The 17,933-nt window shown below is 40.6% G+C and overlaps 1 protein-coding gene across 1 annotated transcript in view; it reads right to left on the reverse strand.

The window, feature by feature from the left end:
• Positions 1-540: 540 nt before the first annotated feature.
• The window catches only part of ACVR1 (activin A receptor type 1), a 75,080-nt gene continuing 57,687 nt past the window's right edge, over positions 541-17,933 (reverse strand). The window contains exons 7-10 of the mRNA XM_065880356.1: positions 17,324-17,599; positions 12,714-12,911; positions 2,509-2,639; positions 541-1,750 (exon numbers count right to left, since the gene is read on the reverse strand). Of these exons, the coding sequence (XP_065736428.1) occupies positions 1,616-1,750; positions 2,509-2,639; positions 12,714-12,911; positions 17,324-17,599 (740 nt within the window). The 3' untranslated portion in view covers positions 541-1,615. The remainder of the gene's footprint in view (positions 1,751-2,508; positions 2,640-12,713; positions 12,912-17,323; positions 17,600-17,933) is intronic.

Below are 17,933 nucleotides of genomic sequence, written 5' to 3' on the forward strand. Positions count from 1 at the left end.
TTGAACCTCTACATTTTCAATCCCGTTGAACACTTCAAGAAGTGAAAAAAGCCAACAGTGGACTCTCCCAAAGCAGCAAGGTGAGATGCATAAGACCACTTTCCTCTCACACAGGACCTTATACTAAACAAAATGCTTTGACCTCCTTCCTCCACTTATACTAACAAATCCCTTGTGAGACAAGTCTGTTACCCTCACTTCAAAGCTGGGGAAACTGAACAAGAAAAAAATAAAATCACAGCCTCCCCCACCCAAAAAAAAAAACCCCAAATCTAAATTTTAAATTTTCTGATACCAAATTCAAACTGGAAGGCATCCCCCTAGAACCCCTCAGGCTCATTAATAGACTTAAAAAGCAAATTCGACTTACAAGTTAATTTTGTGCTTCTAGACTTAAAAAGTAAATTCGACTTCAAGTTAATTTTGTGCTTCTAGACTTAAAAAGTAAATTCGACTTCAAGTTAATTTTGTGCTTCTGTTGTTCCCACAAGAAAATGCTTTATAATATGTAGATCTTTTTTACATGTTGAAAAAATTCACTTTGACTTGAAAACATTTTATTTAATTTATACAAATAACTACTAAATACAAAAAGTAGATTAAAACAAAATAGTTATTTTTTTCTGGCAGAGTTTAAATGCACATAATGGATAATTCTGAAGAAAATGCATTTTCCCCACAGCGTTCAGGACTAAAATTCTACTGAAATCTTTGCTTCTAAATCAGTAATATATTCGGTGGTGTCACATGGGTAATGGCTAAATACGTTCTGCATACGAACTGAAAAAAAAAGTTACAGTCTACACACATAAATGTGAAGCACTTAAAATGTGAATTTAACGGATAATAAAAGAAAATGTCCATTTCCGAGTATAGTGTTAAAAACATTTCAGTAATAAAATCATAAGACCACATAAAAATAAGCTTTAACATATGCATGAAGCAGTTTTGTAAAAACTGCTACTGCACAAGTAATAAATAATTTGCAAAGTTGTGTATAAACAATTCCTAATGTTCAGCGTCATTGTAAACATCAGCACATGTGTAAAATGCAGCAAAGTCTGACATTATATTTTGTTTTGCCAAATTGAATTCCTATTATCCAAAGACAGACCAGTGGAGTACGGAGCCAATGTTTCCGCAAGTTGGGTCTTTAAAATTAAGAGTAACAGTGCAAGTAAGGAATGCAAAGAATTCCTAGTGCAATAAAGAAGAGAAGCACAGGCAATATTGCTGATTAAAAATTCACCACCTCCTTGAGTTTCCCGTGGGGAGTGTCTAGGAGACCTGTGAAGATATGCAAAGCCACTGTCTTAATGCCCAGATCTCTTTTAGGATTTCTCTGTGTTCCTCCAGTTCCCTACCTTTGCAACAGTGTCTGTCCAACATGAGTCTCTGCAGCGTGAACAGTTTGTGAAATGCCCAGTTCACAGTCATTGAGCGAGGTTAGGGTGGTTTTGGTGTCTCCCCAGCACACGGCCGGGTAAGATGTCGGCCTTGTCAGAGCAGTCATCTGGGGAGGGAGACAGATGGATTCTGTTCTGACAACCAGTCAGGTCAGCATTAGGTCCCAGCTGGACAACGTCAGACCTTCCTTCTTGACACCGTGAAAATGTCAACAGTCAGTTTTCAATTTGTCTAGGGAATTATCAATTTTGGTCAAAGTCTTTTTGATACGCAGGGCTGTGAGTCTGGCAGATGGATTTTGATACCAGCATTCTTTCATCAGCTTGGCCAGGGAGGTTAATGTCTGAGGAGAGAAAGAACCAACATCACAGTGAAAAAGTAGCTGGGCAGATGTTACGTCAACTGTTTTGCAGGGCTCTGCAGGTCTTGTGAAGTTCAAGTGATGTTATTACCATTTTCCTTACACAAATAATCAAGGCCTTAGCCACTGATAAAGAAACCACTCTTGAGTTTCTTAAACTCTGCCCTCTGGACTCCTAATGCTACCAACTGACTATCAAGTCAGTTACACAGACCAGTGTGGTTGATGGTTTGATGGTTTGATGGTGCTAAAAGCCATAACACTAACCCAGAGTTAAAACTGAAATATGCAAATAGGGACATTTCTCAATGCCTTAGATTTGCTACTTACTACTTAACAGCAGCAATAAGGATCATCAGCATTAAACAGCCTATGTTTGGAAGAGATGCAGAGATAGAAAAGAGGTTAAAAAGCATCACTCAGGTCTCTTGGTTTACATGTGAAATTGCAGTCCTAGGGCCAGTGGCATAGTAATGCGTCTCCCAAAATCCTGGAGCTAAGCAAGGGTAGAAAATCTTGTGAGTGTTGTCATTCATTGGCAAGATCTATCAGAAATGGCTCTTTCAAGAATGAGACCATTTTGTGAACCTGCTCAACTAGGTCTAAAGCTCTTCTACATAAAATAGGGAGAGAAAGAAACAGGGCAGATCTCTCAAGAACGCTACCAGCTGAAAAATCAAGAGAATGCAAATAGCAAACAGCTAAGTATAGCTCTAAAACTAAGAAAGCATTGCTCTTACCGGGTCTGAGAACCATCTGTTGGGTATGTTGGGCCTCTGTTGATCTACACAGACCACCTTCCTCATATCTTCAAAACTTGGGTCATTGGGAACCACATCATAGAACGGTGGCTTGTAATCCTCCACAATACCTACACACACGGACAAGAATTGTGCTGGGTTAGCAAAAGAGTAGAGGTTCCCAGGGTTGTACTGATGGTTGTCGCAGGTTACAGCGTTGACAGAAAAAGTACTGATCACCTTCCTCAAACTTCAGGGTGATTCTGAAAGCTACCGGTAGGTCTTAAAATAAGTGGAAAACAAAGCAATAAATAGAAGCCCTGCAGAGAACTGGAGGAACGATAATTGTTAGAAGAAAACATGACTACCTCTCATGTAATTATAACAAAATGCTCCAAGAGTGCATACAAACAGCTCTGCAGTGCCCAACAGGGCACAGGAGACAGAACAAGAGTCCCTTCAGTGATTAAAAAGGACAAAATACCTAAAGAAGAAGGTACATGAATCTAGTGTTTTCAAACCATAAACTGAAATAAAAAGTTGGCCACAACTAGAGCTGGAGGCAAACAAACAATCCAAGGCCATCATCAAAATACCCCTTTTTTTATGGTTAGGGGAAAATGCATTGCTATAAAATAATCCCTCCAACCGGGAGGATGCAAGTAATGTAATATGAAATACTATTTCCTCACTCATTCATTCTGTATGTTCTGAGTACCCTCTGTCATTCACAGCTGTCTGTTTGATGGCTCTATTAATTCCTCTCAGATCAAAGGCGCAAAATAAAATGCAGAGGACAGTCTTTTGGAAAGGCAGAAGAATGGCTGAAAAGAATGAACTTTTCCCTTACTCCCAAGCAAACGTGAAAGTCGCTAATTTCAACTTCTGCCCCTGCATGGTTTCCAATGCCTTAGAAACCTTTTTTCCCAGTAAAATTACATCAGTTCCTTACTTTTCACAAAGAAAGTAGTTCCACAAAGAGAAAAATTTAAAGCAATAATTTAGAATTAGAAAGTTGATTCTTTCCTTTATAGAAACGAGACCCAGAAAATCCCTTATTTTTCTCTCATCATCAAAGGCCTCAACAATGAGGGACAGTGGATTAGTTTACTGCCCTCTCTCCTTCCTCCACGTAACTTTCTTCTGTTCCTAAATACCTACCAGAGTGATTGTTGGCACAGGTGGGAGGAGGCTGTTTTAATAATTTTTAAGTTTTTCTAGCTCCTATAAGCTACCTGAAAAGCTTCAATCGCCTTTTCATTTATCAAAGAGATTAACAGAAGTTGTTCTCACAAATCCCACATAAAGACAAACCATTTATGAAAAAGATTAGTAATGATAAGGAACATCTGTTAAATACTACAGTTTTGTTAAACTACATAGATTCAAGAGTTTATTTTAAAAATGGAATGTAGTCTAAATTTAAAAATTCTAGTTGATATTAAGACTTACCATTAACTTACCCACATTGCTTGACTGTGTTTGTAATGTGTATTAGTCAGTGGAGTAAAACCTTTCCTGACAAATGGTAAACAGTTCAGACTGGGCATAAACCACTGCTTTCAGAAGTCTTGAGATACCTCATCTCAGAGACCTTACCTACTTCTCTTGTAAGGACCCCAGGAAGCATTCAACAATATTTTAATTCTTTTCAGTACCTGTATTACTAGGAGACATCACATAAAATACAGCTGGACACAGACCAGCAAGATAATTTATACCTTTATAAGGGCCACATGAACTTATAAGAAACAGTAGGATTGTGCCCGTCACCACCTCTCAACTTTTCTGAAGGAGAATATATTTAATAGCCTGGCTTCAGTCTTTAAAAATCTAGCATAACAGCCAGCTATTTGAAGTAATTTGCCTGGCTAGCTTGGGAAGGGTTATGGGAACATCAATTTTTCTATAAATGCAAAAGAAAAAAAGCATGGCTGGATTTTTAAAACATAGGATCTGGGGAGACTCAACAATAAAATTCACTAAACAAAGATGAAGTTTTCCCTTGGGTTTATATTTCCCATATTTTAATCTTACGAAATACTGCCATGTTTTAACAAAAGGAATCAAGTTTAAAAAGACCATTTAATTGATCATGCCTGGAACTTAGTCATGCCTTTTATGCCTTTTTTGTCAACCATTGGTCAAACTGTTGACTGCTTCCATCTGATGTTGGTCATGCTTTCCCAGCATAAAATAAACCTGGTATTAAACTCCAGCAGTTATATATGGAACACCCTCTGGTCAAGGAAAGCAATTATTTCAATCAATATAAAGTATATTACATACTGACCATGTGTGGAACACCATTCTAAATGTTGAGGATGATAAAAGTATAAGACATACTCTCAGTTTTCAAGGAACTCAAAGTCTAGTGGAAGATGAGAACAAGTCCCTCTCTTTTCTACTTTAGATAATGGAAATCTTGTTTAAAAAAAAAAAAAACCTCAAAAATGTTTTTCACCCCTTTGTATACTTTATATCTTGAAAGGCAAAGATAGATTGGAAATTCTCACTAAGTTTTACTTGCGAGTTCCTAAATTGGCTCAAAAACCATTTTGGTCCCTTAAACTGTATGAGCCAGAGGTTGTCCTTGGCACTAGGGATATAAAAATAAAGATGTGATGTTGGTGATGAGAATAATGGGAAAGGAAGACACGAAAAAAAATTACAAAGTAGGACCAGGGAGAAGAGGTGGTGGGGGGGCATGGTGTTCAATGGGTTTCAGAGAACTAAACACCTGTGTGGTTTAAATACCAGATATAAACCAGGTGCCATGGAAGCACAAGTAAGCTTTCTGGGAGCTAGGGCCTGGCTGAACATAGAAAGATGAGTTTTCAAGAAAGAGGAGAGGATGGGACAAGAATACGCCAAGGAGAGGGGGCAATCCAGGTTGGGGGCCGGTGATGTGGGACAAAGACAAGGGGTTACAAATGATCCTCCCATGTTGGAGAGGAGGGAAACTCCCTGTAGCTGAAATCAGTGCACACGGTGGTGGAGAGGGTGAGCGGTCAGGGTCAGACTGTGAAATTACCTGTGTTGTCAAGGTAGGAAGTTACTTACAACTGTTCCTCACTCTGCCAGAGAAAAAGTGGACTCTCGGTCCTTTTACAACAGCACCCAACAACTGCCAAATTGTGAGCCAGTGAACAGAACAGCGTGAATTCAGGAAAAGCGACTAAAAATACAAAGGACTTCGAGTGCCAAAGGAGTGGTACAAGCAACAGAGGATCCAGGAATGCAGTGGAAGAGGGGCTCTTAAACAGTGGTCAGGAAGGACGAACCGTGCCAGCCCTCGCTTTTCCACGGTAGGGGCTGCAACTCGAAGGGCCGCAGAAAGAATCAGAGAAACTATTCATAACCTCCTCCCCACAGCTTTGGGCATGTGTATCTGATTTATACAATTTTTTTTTCCTGGACATGTGTCTAACTGAAAGTTTTCTCTTCTCTGGGGCAAATATATCTTTACCAATAATATCCCTATCATTAATTTGCTGCATGGTTCTGAGTAAACCCCTTAATTGCCAGGCCTTAGTCCCAACACCTTTAAAGTACACATCACAAAGCGAATGTGCAGATTAATAAGAACAACCTAGAAACAACCTTCAAACCCCATGAAATGCCAGAGGGGTCTTTCTAAAAACGGAAGTCTCTGGAAACAAGGCCTCCTCATGACCCTCCCTACCCAAACCAATAGCTTTGGGGAGTTCTCAATTGCAGATAAGGGGCTGTGGACTTGGCCATCATTTGAATAATCTGAAGGTGAGGCAAAGACAGATGCAGGGGATGTCAGAATCATGCGGATCACAGCCTTCCTTTCCTTCAGAAAAAGAAGCTGAGGAGCACCCAGGGGAAACGTCCTTGTCCAAGTTCACAGCTACCTAATGACAAACATTAACCTGAATCCAATTCCCTGTTTGTATTTAGAATTCTTCCCAACAAGCCCAAAATGGAATAATGCATTAATCTCGTCACAGGGGCCTGCTCACTTCATGTCCGCGGTCTCTCTTCACTGCACCGCAGCTTGGGTGGACACCCAGGTAACAGGCAAGGAGGGCAGGCTCCCCAGCGTCCGCATCCCTGCAGAGAGCTGCCGTTAACAGTGAACTCCTACAGGAACTATGAAGCCCTTCAGAGATTGGAACATTACGACTAAAGCCACTTTACAGAGAATGAGAGTGGTTCATGTTGGGCTTCCGATAGTACTCTAAGTTAATACAGTGTTTCCTTCGGGGGTGGCCTGTGAGAAAATTAGATACGGTTCAAGCACAAAACTTTTATGTCTTATTAAATAACTGTGTATGTATTACTAACGTTACCTTCCATTTAATGCCATGGGATAACTGGTTTTCCCACTTCCAGTAGTGACGTTAATTTCCTTTTAAACAGAAATGTTTGAAAAAGTTAGCTGACTTAAATGATTAAGAAAATAATGGTACAAGGGGCATTTGGATATGAAAAGAAATCATAAAGGTAGTATGTGTATGAGAGAATCTTGGGAAACACTGTTTTCAGAGAGGCATTTTTTTCCTGGTAGGAAGAGGATTCAAAAAGGTATATCAACTATTTGTGTCACTTTGCTTAACATTCCTCACAGAAGGATTTCAAACACAGTTTTCAAGCCACGGCCAACATCAAAAATGACTAATATATAAACGGATGGAGCTGTTCACAGCAGAGGGGACGACAGCCTAGGGGGCTCTGGTGGCCCTTGGTGCTGCCTTGCTGCTGGAGGTTTCAGAGAACCAGTACCTCAGGCACTCCTGTAACCAACAAGGCGCACTAGCTGGGAAGCCCTGACTCCTTTCAGAAACAGGAACAGAGCTGGCAGGACAGCTCTGTTCCCTGCTAAGTGAAGTATCTGTGTGGCAGTGATGACCTCATCCTGCTATCCCCACTACAATCCATGAGCATATGGAACCATGCACATTATTCAAATCAAGACTAAATGCATTATCTGAAATCTGTTAAAAGTAATTTCTGTTACTGGGATTCTCAGCAGTGTGGCATAGCCAAAATAAATGGTTCACAGATTGCTTCATAGTCAGGCCCTACTAAAAATATTTATTAATGTGACAGTTGTCAGAAGAAAGGTCAAAGGGCCTAGGTCAAAGAGCCTAGGAGAGATGCACAGCCATGCTCTGAGTTAAGCTTTGACAAGACGCCTTACATCTCACACACCCTCAGACCTAGAGGGAGAAGCTCCAGAAGACTTCCAAGCGTTTGCTATCTGTAGAGGTCTCATGAGAAGAAGAATGTATCATTCACTGGATACTGGGGCTGTTACAAGGTTGACACCACAGATACTTGTCTTGGTGGAGACACCTGCTGTTAAAGATGTGTCAGGGAAAAGAGACCAGTAAGCAGTGAACAATACCCAGTAAAGTTCTGCTGGCCTCTGGTTATTTTGTCGTGAGGTCAGTTGACTGCCCTCCTTTGGTCTAGATCTTTAAACCAGGGACACGAAATTCCAGGAATCAGTGAGAGAAAAATCCCACCTCCATATTCCTGCCCCCAACCACTCACCTAAAAGCTCAAACGAAATAAAACAAACCTGAAAGAAATTGCTTGAATGAATACTAAAAATTTTCCCTAATATGAGTCTTCCCTTTGTTCAAACCTTAATATACACTAAGGTAGTGAAATAAAATCGTGAAACACACTGGACACTAAGTTGCTGAAGAAAATCAGAGTTGTCATGGTTTCCATATACAAGCCCATTGTGCTCAGGAACTTGAGGCACACGCCATTCCTTAGCAAGCCCAAGGGCTCATCAAAAGAGGTTTTCCAAAGTATGTGCGCCAAACATAAGCTTATTCTAACAAGTATTCCCTAGTCCCCACCCCATTAAGAGATGCAGCTCAGCCAGCAGGGTTTTTTCAACGAGATACAAGTGCTTTTTGACACATTTCAACACTGGATTCCATCACAAAATGGAATAACCAAAGCCAGTCACAGTGAAACAAAAGTATGTCCACATAGCCCTCCTGTGGGCAGCAAAGAGGCGACACGTGAAGGGTATAGCAGAGGCTCACGCTGCCTGCATGATGCCACAGTCAAAGATGTGCTACGGGAGGATCAGGGAAGGTCATTTTAGTTAGCTTTTAAATCCATGAGCAGATGGGACCACAGTATTAAAGCAAAACAACTCTGGCGTTTCTGCATACAGGGATCCAAACAAGGTATGACACCGAAGGCTGAGGTTCCAGAGAGAGGACTTCTAATCTCAAGAGGGAACTGCTGCAGGATGCTTGGATGGGGCTACTAGAAGTTTCTGATCAGACCAAAGCTAAATGGCACACGTGAAGAGCCATGATGCACCCATTTATCTGTGGAATCCACGTGTCATTTTCCGTCTTCACACCACACTGAACCCAGGTGACCAGAAACCAGTGTGTCTGTAGAACTGTAAAAGTATTTTTGGCAGAGAAGTAGCAAAAATCTTGAAAGAAAGGCCAAGGCCTAGCTACAAGACTCAAAGGAGAAAGGGACCCCCCTTCAGCTTGGAAGAGAGAGGAAGCTTCACCTGAAGCATAAGAACACAAATCAGGAAATCCTGCTCAGATGGGCTGTGTCAGCATCCCAGGGACAGTCTGTATTTCCTGGCCTGGGTGAGACCGACATATTCCATTTTAACCTGAGATCCCAAGAGTATGGTCGCTGACCTAGCAGCACAGCGTCACCTGGGGCCCTGCTAGAAAGGGAGATCCTGGGTCCAAACCTAGACCTACTAAATCAGAAACTCTTGGGGACGGTTCAGTACTCTGTGTTTCTAGGTGATTCTGCTGCATACTCTCTGGCTTAAGAACTAGTGATTCAAGCAAACCCCCTGCCTTAGATTCATATAGAAAATTCACCTGGAAATGGTGAGAAAATGACTTTCCTTCCAACCAATTCCAAATTCAGTGTCCAACTAAACACAAACAGTAAATTCCAAAAGACACTACTGAGAAATTTTCAGATGTGAAAATGGACTTAACTCTCATTTCCTGTACAGACACAGCAGGAAGTTTATTATTATTAGCAAAGAAATGTAAAATTCCCATGAAAATACAAAATGCGACTTATTTTTTTACTCATGGTTCACTTGAGGACTGTATTACTCCAAGAGAACTATCTGGGGGCTTCCCTGGTGGCGCAGTGGTTTAGAGTCCGCCTGCCGATGCAGGGGACACGGGTTCGTGCCCCGGCCCGGGAAGATCCCACATGCCGCGGAGCAGCTGGGCCCGTGTGCCATGGCTGCTGAGCCTGCGTGTCCGGAGCCTGTGCTCCTGCTCCGCAACGGGAGAGGCCACAACAGTGAGAGGCGCGCATACAGAAAAAAAAAAAAAAAAAAAAAAAAAAAAAAAGAACTATCTGGTCATCAATTTTTATAATGGACTCAGAAACTCAAAGATGCATAATTATAATGACCTCCCTAAGATATTCATAATGAGGTACATTTAGTATGCAATAATTTCAAATATATATATCCTTTAATGTCAGTTCTTAAAGCTAGTAAGAAAGTGAAATAGGTACATCACACCCTGGGGTGAGCGGGATATTGTAAATTAGAACAACCGTTATGGAAAGCAATTTGGCAGTTATGTGTGAAGCCATAAAAACATCCAAATTCTTTGACCAAATAGGTCACTTTTCTTCAGATTAGGAATAATTCCCCAAATGAAAAAGTTGTATGAACAAAGATGTCTACATGGAGGAAAAAGGATGTCTGACAACATAGAAATGGTTAAATTAATGAAATATCATGAGACCATCTAAAATAAAAAGACTGACCAACATTTAAAAAACACAAATGAAAAAGATGATACAGAATTATATTTACACTATGATTACAACTAAGTAAAAAAATATGTACATGGTTGCATAAAGAAGGGGAAAGAAACATGAATACTGGAAGGTAAAGGCAAATTTTTCTTATCTTTCTTTCTACTCATTTTTCTGTTTGGGGGTATAGTAATAACGAAAATATTAACAGGTATGCAAGCAGCACTGAACACTTTGAGTTTGGATAAACTGATTTCTGTGTGTGTGTGTGTGTGTGTGTGTGTGTGTGCGTGCCTGTGAATATTCATGGAAGAAGGAGGACTAGAGAAAGAGAAGGGGAAATATCAAATTAGTCATTGCCAAGGGACAGTGGCTGATTTAAAATGAGACATGACATACCCTTACCTCCCCCTAAAAATCAAACCACACCACAGAACAGAAGCTCAACCCACAAAATTTTAGGAGCAATCTAAACCATGACGTAAGGGGGAGATCAGTAAATCAGAAAGCAACCAAAATAGTCTCTCTTCCTCTACCCTTCACGATATTTTTTCCAAAAATAATGTTAAACACAGGATAGATCAAGAAAACTATTTGTTGAGCTATATTTTAAACTGACGGCTCTATTCTCCAACTGACTCCTATTAATCACAGCTGATCTTTGAAAGCCATTTGGGTTTAAGCCTGCGACACAGGGAACAAATTTGCAACATGAGTTCTTACAAAGCCCAAAGCCCAAGTTTCTGCCAAGTTTGCCTTTCATCACGCAGGCTTGCCTGGCATGGCTCCAGCACCCATAGCTGGACTGGACTATCCTGGCCTTGGAATATTAACTTCCTCTTCGTCTGGGGCAAGTTCCCCACCACACCGTTTATAATGACACTAATCCTTCTCTAAAGTGTTTAAAATAAACGAATTAGAATTTGATTTTCAACTCTTAAGGCACTCAAGAATTATTAGGGATGGGGAAATGAAGTCTCTGTGCAATTTCAGGCAAAGTTCAGAACTTGATAAATCAGCAAAACAATCACTCTGTTGCAAACAATTCTCAAGGCACTTGAATGGCACAAAATGCAAGTCAGTAGCTCTCAACAATTGAGAAACAGTTACCAAGAAAATGTTCATGACTCCATCCAAAAAAAAAAACAAAAACAAAAACTTTAAAAGAACTGTCTGGTTACAATGCATGTATGTTTATGTTTAATTTAAAACATTGTCTTTGATACCCTTAAGAGTGTTAAAAGCAAACACTCTGCTGCTGTTAGGGAGGAAAAAAAACCTACCACAAAGGCTTTGCCAATTTAAATTATTGCACACTAAAACTGTTACCCCAATTTCACTTAGCTCACAGAACCAGAACCTCCTACTCTCTGGCTATTATTCTTGAAAATTGTAAGTTACCCCCAAAATTTCAATCCTTACAAGAAACTATGAGTGGAAGGTGGGATGGAGCACATATGTCAGTGACTTCATGCATTATTTCTTTAATACTTCAAATCTAGGATTCCAGTGGGTCCCAGGAGGGTAAAATACCTCCTGAAAATGAATATTAATTTAAATATATAGCATTTTCTATTATTTTCCTGGAACAATTTCAGACACATTCTTTGTGAAATAGGACTTCCAGTTGTGAAGGTATGAAGAGGTCGATTTAGTCGATTCGAGAGATTCTGCTATAATAACCACTTTGTGGGTAGATGGGGCATGTGCTATTTGAATGAGGATATGTAGTGCTTTCAGAATACAGTGAACTTAAAGTTCAACAATGTATTTGTGGCTGATTTGAAAGATGGAGGTGAAAGTTCACTGTAGGGAATATGGGTAAAAAATTATCGATAGACATATGCTTCCCTAGCTGCTAAGGCAACACCGTTTCATAAAGCTTACTTATAAGAGGACCAGCACGAGCTTCCTATTCAGGGCTTCCTGAATGTAAACTTCACTTACTTTGCAGGTACAGCCTGCTTCTTACAAACGAGTGAATTCTGAGTGTGCAACCTGAATCTTTTCTCAGTAATCCAAACTTAAGAAGTAAAAAATATCTATAATAGCAGAATTCACCCTTAGATTTCCTTGAGGCTCTCACGATAAAACTCACTTGGGAAAAGAGCAAAGAAGGAGGAAGGGTGGGGAAAAAAAGGCAGAATAAGGACGGAGGAAGGAAAAATAAAATACGGACTGATAAAAAAAAAACAAACCAAGGAATAAGTAGTCTCTTGCAGAAATACTTTTTCCACCACAGTTTCCCCTCCTGCAGTTAAAACAGACTGCCATTACGTGCCTTCCACCTACCAGCCATAAAGCAAATATAAATGCCAACAGCTTCACAAGCATGATTCACGGAACAATGTGTACTTAAATATTCCCTTTGCCTTTTAAAGGTAGCAGAATCAAGAGGACTCGGACAAGGGCAATATTATCTGAGATCAGATACCTACCATTGCTCACCATTCGCCTGGCCACTTCCCACAAGACAAGTCCAAAGGCCCAAATATCGACTCTCTTATAAGAATCGAAACAATCCACCTGGATGGTTTCATCTAGAACTTCGGGGGCCATGTAGCGTTTGGTGCCCACACGGGGGTTGTTCCCCACGTCGAGCTGATTGGTGCTCTGGGAATGCATGACTGCCAGGCCTGAAAGGAAGAAGACAACATTGTCAATCCGCTCCCTTCCTTTCCCACAGACGGCTGCTGAAGGATTTTAAACCAAACCCAACGAACAGCGCCCTCTTGTGGCATCCATGGTGACTGCCGCATTACACCCAGAGTCATCTCTGGAGTACCCTTGTGATGACTTCCGTTGAGAGCAGGAAATAGGGCTGATGCCAGAAACATTCTGAGGCTCTTAGGTTAATAGATGAACCTCAGAGACAAAAAGTTTCGGGTAAATAATAAACTAATACACCAAACCAATATGAGGCCAGTGTTCAAAATCCACAGGAAAACAGACTCACTTGTTAAATGGGAGCCTCCAAGTGGCTTAAATAACAAGGAGCAAATTAAGCTCTCAGGCTCCAGCACAGCTCCCACTAGACTGCAAACACAAACTTCAAACCATGTGAGGCAGGGACTTTGAGGTAATTTATCATTACATAAAGGGCCGACTGCCCCGGGCCCTGCTCCATACCTAAAAAAGGGCCGCTCATCTGAACAGTAACCTGGACCAAACCCACAGGGCTTTCTTTCTCTGCAGCCACATGTACAGAGAACATTAAGCTGGCCCTCAATTCAAAGCACAACTATCACGTTAAATGATTTTGACGCACTATCTTAAACCATGACTCATTTCCGAATTCCTCAGCCAATTAGAGAGACCCAGCATTCCTCACAGAGCAAGGGTAATAGACAGATACGTGCATGGTTTATTTGAGAATGGAATTGCTTTTTGATGCATGTGCAGACCAACTGAAAGTGATTCCTGTAACACTCAAAATAATGAAAATTGCCAAACTGGAGCAAGCAGACCATGTACACCTTTGTAACCCAGCGGGGATCCCTCAAGTCATCTATGGAGAATGATTCTCCTCCCACTCCGTGGCTTTGCATGGGTGAGATGATGACTCCATATAAAGCAAGGGAGATAGCACGTATGTTATCTCAGCCTCAATACCAAAGATACTGGCAACTGCGTTTGACTAAATCAGACTGGTTCCTCTTCTCATTTTTATAATCAACCCTAAGATTCTATGGCCATTACGAACATTTCGCAAACCATAACGCCCCCCTCCACCATTTCCAGAACCACAGAGTAAAGATAACAGAATACAAAAAAGGTGAAGTTTAAATAGAGAATAGAAATACTAGCTGTGGTGGTTTAAAAATACATCCACAAGTGTTTTGAAACTTCTCCCTTCACGAGGGGAAATTCAGTTCCTCGTGCCTTGAGCGTGGGCTGGACTACCAAACAATATGGCAGGAGAGTGTGTGTATCTTTAAGGTTAGGGCATAGAAGGCATATGGCTTCCTGTTTGCTCCCGCTGGGCTCATTCATAGGGTTATGAAGACACTCAAGCAGCCCAGTGGACAGGACCACATGAACAAGGAACTGAGGCTTCCCATCAACAGCCACGTGAGTGAGCCATCCTAGAAGTTCCTCCAGGCCCGACCAAGCCTTCAGATGCCTGCAGCCCTGACTGATGGTATGACTGTTACCCCTGTCAGATCCTGAGCCAGAACCACAGACCTGAGTTGTTCCAAGACTGTTGACCGACTGTATGAGATAATAAATTTGTGTTATTTCAAGCTTCTAAGTTTTAGAGGTAATTTCTTTCCCAGTAATCCCTAATTATTACACTAACTAAAGAGACCAACCAAATGCAACGTGCCTCAATTCTTGTTTGAAAAAACTGGAAAAATTTAAAAATGGCTATTAAATAATATTAAAGCATAATCAATAACTTTTAGGTGTGATAAACTGTGAGTATGCAAGAGAAGTATATTTAGGGGATGCACTTTGAAGTATTTAGTAGTAAAGAGTTGTGACTTTGCAACTTTTTCTTTTTTTTTTTTTTTTTTGCGGTACGCGGGCCTCTCACTGCTGTGGCCTCTCCCGTTGCGGAGCAACAGGCTCCGGATGCGCAGGCTCAGCGGCCATGGCTCACGGGCCCAGCCGCTCCGCGGTATGTGGGAGCTTCCCGGACCAGGGCACGAACCCGTGTCCCCTGCATCGGCAGGCGGACTCTCAACCACTATGCCACCAGGGGAGCCCTGCAACTTATTTTCAAATGAATTTGCAAACATATACACTCAGCCACATACAAATAAAGCAAATTTGGCAACATTTTAATAACTGTTGAATCTAGGTGTTGTGGATATGAATTTCTTAATGCTTGAATTTTTCTGTGATCAAAAACTAGGAAAATACAATACTGGTATTTTTGCTAAAATACTGGAAGTTTTACAGTATTAATAATAGGACATAATTTCTAACAAGTGATCCTTAATTTCTAGGTATAAAGTAAAAAATTAATATAAATTGCAGTCTTACAGGAGCTGTTTCCTGTACTACCAGTCTACTTCCCTGAATAATGACCCCTTAACACAGATTTCTGTATGAAACCGTGAATCCAGCTGGAAAGCTATAGGTCAAAATAAATGTAATTAAATAATTAGTTAGCTGGATTTGCTAATTCCCCCCAAGTCCCATAAACCAAAACCAACAACAGCTGCCTTAGTTTGTCTATCTCCCCTTGGCCTCAGGACTGTAACAGCAGCTACCATTTGAATGACTATTTACCAAGCATTTATAAAATTTCTGAATCTTACAAGAATTGTGTGAGGTGGGCATAATTGACTTTTAATAACATGAATAATACATAAACACACTACTATAAAAGTTTCAAACAATAGAGACGTTCAAGGCACGGTGTCAAACGCTGAAGTCCCCCTTGCTAAGCCCCTTACCCTTGCCCTGAGTGTAAGCAGGTCAGCACTTAGGGCAGGTAAAAAGATGAAAAAACCTGTACAAAAATACTGGATCAGGGACTTCTCTGGTGGCACAGTGGTTAAGAATCTGCCTGCCAATGCAGGGGACATGGGCTCGAGCCCTGGTCTGGGAAGATCCCACATGCCGTGGAGCAACTAAGCCCATGCGCCACAACTACTGAGCCTGCACTCTAGAGCCCGCGAGCCACAACTACTGAGCCCGCACGCCTAGAGCCCGTGCTCTGCAACAAGAGAAGCCACCACAATGAGAAGCCCGCGCACCGCAACGAAGAATAGCCCCCGCTCGCCACAACTAGAGAAAGCCCGCGTGCAGCAACCAAGACCCAATGCAGCCAAACATAAATTTATTAATTAAAAAAATACTGGGTCAATAATTGGGAAACTCAAATCACCTTAGCTCCATAAGCCATGGCACAGCCATAAAAGTCTTCTACACCACAACAAAAACGTTAGGGTCATGCCTCCTTATACTTGGAAAACACCGTAAAATAATTTCTCAACATGAACACAAGGACTTTAAAGGGATAAAGAAAATTTTTATTTGAAAAAAATTTATTTGAAAGAAATTTTCCTGATATGTCAAATCCCTTGTGTTTAAAAACAATTTTATCATCTATGTAATTAGAGCTAACACTGCCTAAACGTTTATCAATGTAACAATAACTATAATGATATGAAAATAAGAGCAACCATTTTTTATTCAAGGGGAGTGAGTATCCTCAGTAGTCCACTGAAATGAATAACCGAAATTACAATTCAGTTCTCGTTAGCATAATTATTCAGCCAATATTCTAGGGGTCTAGGATGAATAGGCTTTATAGAGAATGCCACTATAAATGAAAATAATCTTATTTATAATGCAATTAAAGCTACATTAAGCATCACCCTAACACCATAAGAATGAGATATGCCAGCAGGGCAAATGGTAAATTAGTTTGGGGATTTTTTTTTTCCCTCTTTCTTTGATTGATAATTTTGCCTTGGTTACAGAACAACTTTATAAACCATTTTTAAGACATTCATTCCATAGGTTATTTCATTGTGTACCTACTTTGTGTAAGGCTTGTGAAATCAGAATGCAACAGTACTGGTTGCCTCTCAGGGTGGGCTGGGGCAGGAACGGACTGAACCAGCACGAGGTGACTTTCTAGAGTAATGGGAAGGTCTGTATCTTGACAGCGATTTGGATTTTACAGCATCTGTCAAAAATCTGAGAGTGTGTACTTAAGATCTGTGCATTTCATGTGAAATATAAATTTTACCTGAAAAGAGAAAAAAAGTAAAGAACTCCAGTGAATGATATATTGGTGTGTATGCTGAAGCCACTGGAGGGAAGGGCTCTTTTGTCTGCAATTTACTTTGAAATGTATCAAAGATTAAGCTGTACAGATAAATGGAGGCTGGATATGTGATAACAGTAAAATGTTCATGGGAGAATCTAGGTGGTAAATATACAGGTGTTCACCGTGAAGCCCTTTCAATTTGCATGCTTGAAATTTTTCATAACAAAGTGTTTGGAGGGAAAAAGATGCAACCTGGCTAAACAAGAGAAGAAGACAAAAGTTAAAACAGTAATTTAAAAATATTTTTTAAAAATTTACCCAAATCTGCTATGCAACACTGTCCATTCTTCTTAACCAGGATGTTTTTGCTTTTTAAATCTCGGTGAGCAATGGCTGGTTTCCCTTGGGTCCCAAAGATCTCTATGTGTAAATGTGCGAGACCACTAGCTATGGACAGCACTATTCGCAGGCAGCTCACTGTATCCAGAGTAGTAAGCTGAAGGTAGTCATACAGCGATCCCATTTCATGATAATGTGTGATTAACCACAACTGTGTACTGGAGTGTCTTGATGTCATGTCTGAAGCAATGAAACCTGGAGACAGCAAGAACAAAATTAATAGACATGTGAGAATTTCACATTCCAGCTTAATTTACTATACAGAAATAGTGACCCATACAGTAGAGATCACCTATAACAAAAAATAATTAAACTTACCAACTGCCATAAAAGAAGGTTTACAGAGGCATCAACAGAGAAAAATAATGTATTTATACCTTAAGAAGACACTGCTAGTGAATAGGAAATTTTCATATTCATTTCCATTGTAAATAATCCTTTGAAATTTTTCTTACATTGCATTAAGATTCAGACAGAAGGGGCTTCCCTGGTGGCACAGTGGTTAAGAGTCCGCCTGCCGATGCAGGGG

This window comes from Phocoena phocoena, chromosome 7, assembly GCF_963924675.1.
Source record: "Phocoena phocoena chromosome 7, mPhoPho1.1, whole genome shotgun sequence".
Classification (NCBI taxonomy): domain Eukaryota; kingdom Metazoa; phylum Chordata; class Mammalia; order Artiodactyla; family Phocoenidae; genus Phocoena; species Phocoena phocoena.